At 35.2% G+C, this 12,806-nt stretch overlaps 1 protein-coding gene across 1 annotated transcript in view; it reads right to left on the bottom strand.

The window, feature by feature from the left end:
* The window catches only part of Phlpp1 (PH domain and leucine rich repeat protein phosphatase 1), a gene marked incomplete in the record, with an annotated part of 209,432 nt that overhangs the window by 67,548 nt on the left and 129,078 nt on the right, over positions 1-12,806 (bottom strand). The window contains 1 exon segment of the mRNA XM_013511215.1: positions 6,767-6,933. Within this exon segment, the coding sequence (XP_013366669.1) occupies positions 6,767-6,933 (167 nt within the window).

Below are 12,806 nucleotides of genomic sequence, written 5' to 3'. Positions count from 1 at the left end.
AACAAAATAACAAAAACAAAAACATGGTATCCCTAGTGTAAGAATCTGAAAGAGTAAATAAAACTGAAGGGTACAATAGATATTGTAAAAGGGAAAGTAACTGCTTAATAGGAAAGAACAACTGGGATGAGGGAAAAAAGAAAAGAAAGAAAGAAGGGAAATATACATAAACACTCACACAAGATAGCTAGGAAATTGTACTACTAATTTCTATTGGTTTATTGAAAGAAACAGTTAATGTTTTAACTGCTCAATCTTGCATGCCTATATCTGGTAATGTGAGCAACTACTTTGAAGATAACAGTAAGTAATACAATAACCATTGTTGATTTCCTATCATCTTGTTTTAAAATTCTGTATCATCTTTATGGTTTTTGTGTTGTTTTGTTTTTGTCTTTGTTTTCATTCACAATTTTTTGACTCATTTAGAAATATCAATTTCACTAAAATTAAAGTTAGTACTCTCCCCATAAAAGCAATTCCATTCCTAGAACCAGCTAGGCCCCTCTAGATGTGCTAGCTGTTTCTCTGTACCAATTTACCTATAAACAGTAAGATCTGGAAGGTGAATTCACTTCCCTTATTCCATGGACGGACACACTCTTAACATTTTCAAATTTACAGAATATTTGTAAGTTTTCTAATTTCACATATACAAAATAAATCAATTTAAGTATATCTCATATCTCAATGATAACAAATTTGTCAAGAATCTCTAAAAGTGGTAATTAGAAATGTTTAGTAAATGAAAATGGTCTAAAAAATGACATTTAACTTCAAGTGACCAACTTTCCAATTACTATGGTTAAAGCAACCAGAAACATGCATATTATTAGTATTAAACTTTTCATTTTGTTTTATTTATGTTCCTTCTAAATACTGCAGGATATCATGATAAAAAAAAAAAAAAAAAAGAAAACCTATGTATCAACACTCATGAAAGATAGTAAAACATACCACTTCCAAAATATGCCTCTTTGGTATAGGGATTGTTTTAAGCTAGGAGAAAAACGTCAGATGTGAGAATAGCGCTGTGACCTCCCCACAGAGGCAAAAGATGCCTTTCCCATACCAGAGAGAGAAACATTCTTATTGCCAGAGATGGGGAATGAAGCCTGAAAGAATTCTGTAGAAATAGACCCTGTTAAAATAACTGTTACCTCTTTGATCTCCCCATATATTTTAGTTGCTTTTCTGTAACTGCCTCCATTTGTTCAACCCAGCACATCAACATGCAGGCTCTGCCATGGCTTTGGGCCTTATTTTCCTATGGGGGCTGCCATGTACATGTAAAAATGTGTATGCTTTTCTCACGTTACCCTGTCACGTCAATTTAATACTCTAGCCCACGTGAAGAGGATTTCAGAATACAGGAAAAATTCTGCCTCCAGTACAATTCCAAACTCTAGATCCCTTCCACGCAATGTTAGTAAATGATCAATTATTTAAAAATTGGTAAAATTTTTAAAAGCTAAATTTATTTATATGGTAAAATGTTGACACTAAATTTTGTTCACAGAATAAATGATAAAAACAAAAATTTTTAAGAGCTAAATATATGAATACAGTAAAACACAAGCTCCAATATACAGTAAATAAGTTCATATTATATGGTATTAAAAACAAACTTAAGGAAGGAAAGTTAAAATCCTTGAATTTAAACCCACAGAAAGGTTATATCCTTCACTGACTTTATAAGAAAACTTCCTATTTTATTAAGAATCATTCTCTATGCAAATAATGACAATCTTGCATGAAGAGCAGATAGATCACTGAAATGAAGATACAGTTATCCTAAGTAAAATGTTACCCATTAATAAAACAAAAATATAAATAATATACTAGAGTTACTAGTGATATACAATGAGGAAAGATACCAGCAAAACACCAAAATTTACTGCTACTTGCCTCTTCATATTTGTACTGTAATTTGAAGAATTCCAATGCCATTAAAGAAAAAACAGTAGTAATTCCAAGAACAATGTTTTCCCTCTTGAAACTGCTGATCTATGTGTGTACATCAGCATGCCACCTTTCCAGATTTAGAATGCTGGTGCAAATACCAACTTAAATGTTCTGTGGAAATAGCTCATTTGTATAATGTGAAAATTTGCAGCAAGAAGGAAAACTAAGGGGACATGTACTTACTCCTCCCACCTGTTATAACTGCACTGTACTTTAAGCTTCTCCTTAGAAATCTGCCCCAACATTAATCTTAAAATTAATTCACTGATACTTGGGTAAAACTATAAAAATTATCAAAAGGGTAATATAAAAATTATGAAAAGGGGTTATACCCTTTGATACTTCTCTAACATATTCCCATGAAAATACACTAGCAATTGGTTAGCATAAATTCTTTATGCAAATAAAAATAAGCAATTAAACACATGGCATATCTTAAAATCATACTCTTTGAACATTAAAGAAGTACATTAATGATTTCTCAAATATAAGTAATGACTTTCTTAAATATATAATTTAAATTCCTGGCATAAAAAATATTATGAATATGTACATATGAGGCTTATTACTTTGAAAATGCTTCAATAAACTCTTGGGCAAGGGGGATGAAAGACAAGCATCTTGTAGTAACGTGCAGTAAAAAAAAAAAAATTACTTTAAAGCCCGTTTTTTTTCTGAAGGATAACAGCAGCAGTTTCACCAGATCCTCAAACTTCACATACAAAATTCCCTATGTCTACCTCCCATGCTTAAAGTGAAATAAAGCATAAACCTTTACTGCAATGTAAAACTTAAAAACCTTCCACCTTATATCAAGGTCATAACTTTGTATCATATACTATACTATAAAATATATGCTGATAATATGTCTCTTAGAATGCTCTGTTTTACTTTTTAAGAAGAAACATACATAAAAGGTAAACATGGGAATATATGTGCAACCATTTATATCAAGTCCTTGCATGCAATGCCCAGGCACAAGACCAAAAGATTCTTTTCAAATAAAAGCATCGCACCCAATTGGGAAGAAACTGTCTGAAAGAGAAGACAAATTGATGGGGGAAAGGGGAAAGAAAGCAAGGGAAAAAGAAAAAACACATTTATACATAAGATAGTCATGATAGTTTCTACAGCTAATTTCTCTTAGTTCGTTGAAAAGAAAGGTTTGTGCTAATATTGTTTGGACAAGATTTCATGCCTATATCCTGTACTCAGAATAACTACTATGAAGATAATATGCAATGTATTAATTATTGTTACTCTCCTACTAGCCTGTTTTGAAACTGTTTTATTGTTACTTTTATTTTATTCTCTTTAAAATTAAAAAAAGTGCGACACCCTATAAAACAGATCTGCAAACTGTACTTCCTATGTATGCTGGAGAAAAGTACCACCCAATAAAAAAGTGTTGAGAAGAATGTTAGGAGTTGTGACAGAGAGGTTACAAATACTAGATAAAGAAAAGCATGAAAGTGAAAAATAGAAAAGTTGCTATTGAGCCAGTGTGAGAAAATAAATGTAATCATTGCATTTCAGGTCCTTAGCTGTGAATAACTGCTTTATGCTCATAATAAAGAGAAACAGTGAATTCTGATTTGACCCAAAATTGGTAACTGTATATTGCAAGAATAGGAAAAGGTGAAGTTTGTACATGTTGAATGGGGCAAGAAGATTATAGCTAAATCCTTATCTCTCATAGCAATAAGTCAACCAATAATGTCCCATAATGCAAGTCAAAACATAGGCAGCATAGTATTTAGGAAAATGAAAGAAGCCAAAAGAGCCAAAAAAAACCCCAAAATAAAATAAAATAAAAATCACAAAACCTCAAATGTAGCAACCTAGGAAGTAGGCCTTGGGTGGAAAGATGTACTGGAACTGTTTATCAAGATTTTTAAAATCTGACATGATGTTGCTCTTATGGGGAAAAGTTTAAACCTTTTAAAAGACAAAATACAACAAAACCAAAACAATATATATAACTATTGACAAGAAAAACACAGATGCTGAGTTGCTTTAAGGAAAAGCAGTAAAATAATCATTCTCCAAAGTAGTCCAGGTGAAAGCTGAGGACTGTTACCATTACAGCAGGGAAAGGGTGTGTACAGCAGACCACAGGGGGTAAAGGAGATGTGTTCAAAAGATATAGGTACAGAGCCAACAGATTATGGGAATCAATTAGGTCTTGAACAAACTAATAGGCAAGGCAGGACTTGAATCCTGCTGAAATCACGTTCATGTCAAAAATATGCTTCTACAAAATATCTTTGGATATTTACTTATTCCACAAATACTAGCTCTTTGGGAGCATCATCTCTCTCCTGTATGAAGTAATAGAACACTTAAATCTTTCTAGGTTTTAACTTTTTATTATGTTGCTCAGTTTGGCAGCACATACTCTAATTTTTATTATGAAATACTCAAGCAGAAAAATATGCAAAACAATGATCATCTGAGTATTTTCCTTTTTCAAATGCTAACATTTTTTTTTTTGCCAGACTGGTCCCTAATTTTTTCCTTTTAAAACAAAAATACATAACATATAGCTGAGACCCTCTTCAAGTCATGCTCTAATTCCACCCCACAACCTCCAACACTCTAGAAGATAACCACTAGCCAGACTTTGGCATGTAACATGCCCATAAACTTCATCCCTAACAAGGGAGCATTAATTTGGATGAATCTTAATTTCCCTTTCTATTGTAAGACAGCAGGATCCAATAGTATGACGGGAAGCTCTTGCTCTGTAACAGAAGTACTGAAGTCTACACTACTGTGAAATACAAAGATTTCAAAGTAACTTCAAACCATAAAACAGACTGAATAATAATGTATCTACCCCTTTAACAAAACAAACTTAAAAAAATACAAAAAGTAAAACATAAAACAACTATGTTGTACAAGTACCCGTACAAATATTCACATCAATATTCAGAGCATATAGAGTCTGCTGTAGTGTACGTTCACAGTACTCATCAACTACAGGGAACATTTAGGAATTGCTTGAGCACTGTACCTTTACTGGAGTCTCTTCTGCCTATGTAATTAGTTCATTGCAGCAAACTGTCCTGGTTATCACTGTATTTTTCTTTGCCAGGCAATCACTATAAAAATATCCTTTAAAAAATGTGCAATGCCAGTTTTACTTAAGAATGTCTTTAATAATTCAGTAGAATTATTTTTATAATATCTCAACTCTTTGAGTGCACATCTTTTTAATTTTCTGGGTAAGAAAATTGGAAGTTCCTGTATAGTTCTTCTGGTGCATACTAAAGTATGATGGCTATCTCAAGGCAAACACTTGCAAGGATAATTTGAGTTGTGGGCCACCCTAATCATTATCATTCCATTCTATGGAATACTACTTTTACTTGAAAGAACAACTGACAAACTACCTTACTCACACTTGAATATGTGGCAGATATTTCCCCCAAAATGAATGAGATGGTTGCTTCAGGTTACATTCAAATGAAAACTAAAAATTTGGAAAACTTATTTCTCCTGTATGTCTGACAACTTTCTAACACTTGAATTTTCAGGTAAGATAAATGGTGATATTATCAAATGTAACTTCTTCAAGTTGAACAATGAAACACGTCAGCATTTGAAATGCTTGTATTAGACAATGAATCATATTTCCCCAGTAGCCAACATTTAAGGCAGTGAAATGGTAAAGGGGTAATGATACACTCAAACTGCAAGAAAGCCCAGTGAGTCCTGAAGAATTCAAATAATCCGCCGATAGATTCCTAACATTTCAGAAATGATCGCTTGCTCAATATTCAATATTAGTATCAAAGAATACAATCATCTGAAAAGACAATTATGATACTCTCCTATTTTCCAATTTTATACACAAATGTTATAATAAGCAATTTTGGAAGTATTCTTTCCAGAAATTAAAAACCACATACACATATCTAATGGTTATTTACTACTAGTTACTCTCTAAACATACCAGTCATTTAAAAACAAAGGAGTCACTACTTGCTTAAATGTTACACTTTTACAGTTATAGTCTCATATATTTTCAACAAATATATAAGTGCAGGGGCTTAATTTATCACAGACCTAAGATTTACACTGCTCCAAAAAGAAACATGAAGGAATATTATAAATCATAAATCTCTTTTAGACATAGTGAAGTTAAGACCCATCTCCCTAGTTATAAAGATTTTATTTATTTAATGTATAACTCCTGAAATATATGCCAATTCCCAGATCACACCGTGTTAATGGATTTAAATGACTTTTCGTGGAAAAAATTGACCTATAAATTTCAAAAGAAATAATTCAACAAACAAACTCCTGAAATTTGGAAGATATCTCCTAAATGGCGTTAGCTTTTTTCCATTGCTAGTTTAAGGAGAATTGTTCTTACATAAATCTATCCGGTTAATGCCCGGCATGGTGGCACACACCTGTAATCATCCCTGCATTTGACAAGCTAAGGCAGAAGGCAGAAAGAGTGTCTCAAGTTTGAGGCCAGCCTGGGCTATATAGTGAGCTCAAGGCCAGCCTGAACTACTTAAAAAACCCTGTCTCTCCCTCTCCTTCAAAAAAATTCTGTCCAGTTAAGAAATACTAAAATCATCAACTTCAAGGAAGGAAATTTAAGGAAAAGTTTAGAATGGGAATTGATAAATAATGTCCTCACTAATAAATAAAGCCCTACTAACATGCCCTCTGAGACAGGAAGTTTATATGCTATAGCTCTTTCAGTCAGCATATTTAAGAGACAGCAATCAGAAGGTGGTCTTTATACCCCTTCCAAGTGATCCATACATTTCTGCAGGCTTACCTTTGCAGTTCATTGAGCCCCCTGGCAGCTGGGAGGCTGGGATTTTGCCTTAGGAAGTTTTGTTTTAAATTGAGATGGGTGAGGTCTTGGCTGTAGAAAAGGTTGGCAGGCAGATGTTCCAGGCTACAACACGAGAGGTCCACTGAACTAATGCGTTGGGAAGCAACCTAGAGGGGAATAAAATTGCAACTTGATTTTAATACCATCCACTTATCTTATCACTATTTTCTATGGATAGATAAAAGATAATCCCATTTTGGAACACAGATATACTATGCCAGTAGGACTATTAGTCCAAATTTAACTATGAGATTATTCACTCAGCACAGAACTGAGTAAAGTGCTATAAATGCAGAAAAACAGTATGCCTGCAGAACGTGCTTAGAATGACCTAGCACATGTGGTAGGTTCCCTGGAACATAGATTATCCCATTAGATTTAGTGATATCACTAATTGCCTGTAATGTAGGGGTTTTACTGTTGATAATTTCCATAGTTAAGAAAACTCAGAGCAAACTAATATAACAGTTTAGAGTAAATACAGAGTTGGGAGACAGATGCTAAGATTTAAATTGAACTCCCTAGTTATAAAATCTATAAAAATCCTACTATATATTGATTTAAAATAACACAAAGTAGTATCAGTAGACTTATACACTTTTTAATAATAAATCATATTGTACCATATAATTAGATTCTATTAGATGCCTGGTATAAACTTCTTAGGTTGTCACTCCACAAAGTTTCAATGAGCCGCTTATAAATTCATTGTGGTTTGTTTCATTATAGCTAAATGTTTATCCAGATATTTAATGCCTTCCTGGTTAAATGACTCCTACCACAGCCAGGATTCTAGGGGCTACAATCTAACTTGCATGATGGACACAGAAAATATACCAGAGAATCTGTATTTCTCAAATGGTTTCTCTAATACTCTAGGTAATGCAGTGCTGGTTTATAACAAAGTATAAGGCTCCATCCCATTTCCACACATCATGGCTTTTTGTCTCCTCATAGAGACCAGGACAATAGTTCTAAACCTTAGGATGACTCTATCTTTGCCAAATTTCCTTGATACTAAAAAGGATTCAAAAGTAAACGTGCATAAAATATATTCGGCTGATATTTGAGATTAAAAATAAATTACTGTATACACATGAAAACCAAAGGATATTGATATGAGCCCGGTGTGGTGGCACACACCTGCAATCCCAGAACTGAGGAGGCTAAGCCAGGAGGATTGCTGTAAATTCAGGGCCAGCCTGGACTCCATAGCAAGATTCTGTGTCAAAACAAACAAACAAAAAACCCACCAAAACAAAACAAAATAAACAAACAAAAAGGATACTGGTGATAATGAAAGGACTGGGTGAGGCTCATCTTTAATGATTTTTGAGAAGTAGTTTCACGTTTGCATTTCAGCAATTTCAACTTTCCTTGAACTTTCATCATTAAATAAGAAAAAAATTCCAGGCAAGGGCAAATCATTCATACAAACTAGAAGATGTGAAAAAAGCTAGAATTTTAATAGATCTAAAAGGTAGGTGCAAAAGCCCCAGAGCCACAGAAAATTAATGCTCATGAGAAGAATCTGAAAAGGAAATGAGGGTGAAAATTCTACTAATCAGTGAAATCACTCATGAAAAAACGTGCTATTTAATTATGTGCCAGACCCTGTACATCCTGAGGCACAATAGAAAATAAGACAAACACACTCCCTACCCTGAAAGCATACACAGCAAGGACAAGAAGAAGCTACATGGTATCTGTTAACAATAACAGAACATACAAGGGCATTGTACATGATCTGAGGATCAGGGCCAGCTTCCCAGAAGATACAATCTCCAAGTGCAACCTTCAAAGTCAAGCAGAAATTGTATTTTTTGGATGCTGCACATACGTTTAAAAAAAAAACAAGTTCACACATGTTATCCTGAGTGGAACTGCAAAGCATCCTGACCCTCCAGAGAAGACATGAGCTCCAGGCTTGAGCAATTCTAGTGCTCCATCTGCTAAAGCCAGGCTGATCCAACAGGCGTTGGCATGGAAGTGAACCTGGTTAATGAGAGGCCTCTGCAATTTGTACTGTATATTCTGAAGCCAGGACACAGACATAACTTGCCATAAAGAGCTTCAGTAAAATGAATGAACTTGGGTTCTGGGAACATAGCACATCGGTTACAGTGCTTACCAGGCAAGTGCAAGGTCCTGAGTTCAATTCCCTGCACACACACACAAAAAAGAATTAGATCTGTATTTAACAATCTAAATTGATTTACAAAAAAAACAAAGTAAGCTTCAGCTTGCCATACACAGTATAATGCCATTTCTAAGGAACATTTTAAGACAAACACACAGCTCCATATATTATGTGTGAATAATAATACAATAAAGGTATAAAGCCAAAGACTGACCACATACCAAATAATGATAGTGATTGCTCTATATAGGCAGGAAAGGAGATGGAAATAGGAAACAGAAAAGACTTTGAGTGGATTGCTAATGTTTACTTTAAGAGGAACAATGAAAGATAGGAAGCAACTATATCAATGTTATCTGGGGAGGCCAGTACGTGAAAATCATATCATCTTGTGTACTCTTCTGTGTGTGTATGAGAATGTGTATATATTTAGTTTGAAAAAAAATGTGATCTAAGTAAAAATTTCAGTAAAAATGGGAGAAAGAATGAGAGCAGTCTTCAGGCTTTACTTCCAATGTCCTATTAGGTAGTACCCTGGGGATAATTCTTCCTCCTATAACCAGAACATTCCTTTATCTCCTTTGGAATGGGCAAATAATGGCTCCCCCAAATACACATTCACATTCTTATCCCTGGAATCTGTGACATTTATCTCATATAACAAAAGAATGAATATAACACCTCATATACCAAAAGATGTGATTAAGTTAAAGATGTTGGCAGATGCACTTATCCTGGATTGTCCATTTGGGCCCTAAATACAAATTCCATGTGTCATTATATAAGAGAGGAGCAGAGGACTTTTAAGGTAGGATAGGAAAAAGTGATGTGACCATGGAAGCAGCAACTAGAGTGATGTGCCTCCACGTCTAAGAACATTTGGAGCCATTAGAAACTGGGGGCGGAAAAAAAGAGTAGATTCTTCCCTAGAACATTTGGAGGAAGCAAATGTTCTGATACACTAATTTGGGACCTCTGGCCTCCAGAATGGTGAGAAAATAAATATCTGCTCTTTGAAGCCACCAGGACTTTGCTAATTTGTTATAGCAGCCCCAAGAAATTAATATAATTATTTTTAAAATTTTTCCATACTACTTTTCATTTCCACTCACTCATACATACTGATTATCTACCGGGTGCCACTTATTCTTCTACGTAAGCACTTAATATACTGTAATAAACAAAACGAAGATACTTGGCCCCATTAAACTTACTTCACAAATAAACATTTTAAAAACTGGTACATACAATGGGGGGCAGGGGAGAGCACAAAAAGAAAGCCAGGATTGCTGCAAAGGTAGTTTTATCAGTCAGGTTTCCCATTGCTGGTACACAATTCCCAACACCCACAACTTCAAGGAAGGGAGGTTAATTTATCTCACTACCTCAAGGAATTCAGTACATGGTCAGCTGGCTCTAAGGCAGAAACATCACTGTAGAAGGGCATGGTGGAACAAAGCTATTTACACTTCATGGCAACTAGGAAGCAGGGCAGAGGAGCCATGCTGGAGAAGAATGGTTAAAGGACTAGACACATGGTTAAAGGACTTGACCTCAAGGCCATACTTCCATGACCCAGGTCCCAAAGCTAATCAAGCTGACAATCTACCCTAATGGCTGTACAAGTGGATTGTAATTTAATCAGGTTAGTTAAGGTGAGCCTTACTGAAAAGTCTACATCCTTACAAGAAGAAATTATTTGAAATAATTTATCTAGGAGGATAAGAACATTTCAAGTAGAGAAGTAGCCAGAATAAGGACCCTAAAAAAGAGTTGGTCTGGAAAGCCCAAAGAGCATGATAACCAGCAAGAAGAAAGAGACAGTGGCAGAGAATGAGGTCAGAAAAGTAAGGGGGTAGGGCCGGTAGCAGATACTATGAGGTTCTGATTTTCACTGTGAATAAAACCAGAAGCATGCACAAGTTATAAGAAGTGTTATATGATCACCAAGTACTGTGTAACTTCTTAATTTTTACCTGTCTCTGTCCCTAAACTGTATGTTCCATGAGAGCAAGAATTTGTTTATTTTGTTCACTGATACATTCCTATGGTTAGCACTTGATGCAACCCTCAGGACATTTTTGTAGAAGGAATACCAGACTACTTTTTTGTAGAAGGACTTTTTTGTAGAAGAAGGGATACCAGACTACTTTATAACTCCTTCATTTCTCAGCACTTTGCTTTTTATGTCTATTGTACTGTCACCCAGAGACTACTCTACAGAAGACAAACTATTTTAACTAAACCATCAAACTAAACACTTCCTTTGGACAAGTGAAAGAAAAGAATTAAACATCAAATTGTATTTGCTCCTTTCCTCATTCTGAACCATAGGCTATTCCTCATGGAAGCAGGAAACCACATTAACAAGGCTACCATCAGCCAAGAGTGGCGGGGCAGAAGCAGGAACATCTATAGCAAGAACACAAACATGTCATGAAAGCCAACATAAGTATAAAGGCCACCACAAGGTCTACTTCTGCCCAGTTCCCTGCAATGGCACCAGAAGGGGAGATGTAAGTGCTTCGACCAACCTGGGCATATCTGGCCTCTACTACAAGGACAGCAAAGCACTCTCTTGCTGGAAAGTTTGCTTATTCCCCAATTAGAAAACCATCAATGGGGCTATTCAAAGCAGCTGTGGCTTACCTACACAGTAGCTATTAAGACTAAGATCCTTCTCAAAATAAGACAGACCTATATAAATAATAAATATTAACAAAAAACCAACCAGGATACACCTCAGAGCAAGCAGTCTTTATTATCCTAGCTTTTTTTTCCCCCGAAGCAGTACTATAACAATGGTAACAGACAACATTCAGAAAGTGCTGCCCTTGTGACAGTCAATCTTTTAAGAGCTAACGACATACTATTTGGTTTACTATTTACCACAATGCAATGTAGTAAGGACTTATCCCCATCTCAAAAATGAAGGTTAAGGGGAGGCAGAGTGTACCCAAGGCCACATGGCTAAAGTACCAATAGGATTTATGTGAACACCAACACTATTGATTCCACACCCTTAAGTCCTGGGATACAGTTCACATCTCACTAAAAAGGGCTCCTCTAATTCGAACACAATGATAATTTAACTAGTACAAATAAAGTGGCCCCTCGGAGAAGCTCAAGCTTTAGGAATGAAGACAAGTTGACAGTCCTCTACAAGAGAAGCAGAGGAGATCATGTGCTGACCAAACAAACACTGCAAAAAAGAGGTAAAGCTCTATGGGGCCATCATTCCTTGAAGTGATGGGCTTTGTCCACTGCGATCTCACTTGTTCAACTAGGCAACAGTGATGCCCCATAGTAAACACCTACTCAAACTTTTTTTTTTTACTTTAAAAATAAAAGGAGGAAAACATTAACAGACAGACAACATTTTACAAAATAGCAAAAGAACAGTACAGACAATACAGAGTTACAAAGTGGTAGGGAATTAACAATGCTTCTTGTATTACATATTGATATCTTCAAAGTGGCTTCTCATGAAAACAGATATAGACATGAAATACTGATCAACCAAGGACTCACTGACAGTTTCTTTAAGCAAAGAAATAGAAGACAGTAGAACAGCCATGTCAACTATCCTGCATATACATACATACAAACTTTCTCCTTCTTTCCCTTCTCTTTTCCCACATCCATGTTGCACTTTAAACTTGACTGCTTTCCTATCATTTCACAATGTCTATCATACCTCCTAGATTAAATTAACTCAGATTTTACACTAGTGAAACAATGCAGTGCTTGCACGTGTATGTTTGATTTATTTCACTTATGAGTATGCTCTCCAGTTGTGACCATTTACCTATAAACACCTCAGGTTTATCTTTCTTTACA

The sequence above is a fragment of the Chinchilla lanigera genome, unplaced genomic scaffold (genome assembly GCF_000276665.1).
Source record: "Chinchilla lanigera isolate Chin_1 unplaced genomic scaffold, ChiLan1.0 scaffold00001, whole genome shotgun sequence".
In the NCBI taxonomy this organism is placed as follows: Eukaryota; Metazoa; Chordata; class Mammalia; order Rodentia; family Chinchillidae; genus Chinchilla; species Chinchilla lanigera.
Note: the sequence above shows the minus strand (reverse complement) of the source record. Positions and strands in the feature narration are given on the sequence as shown.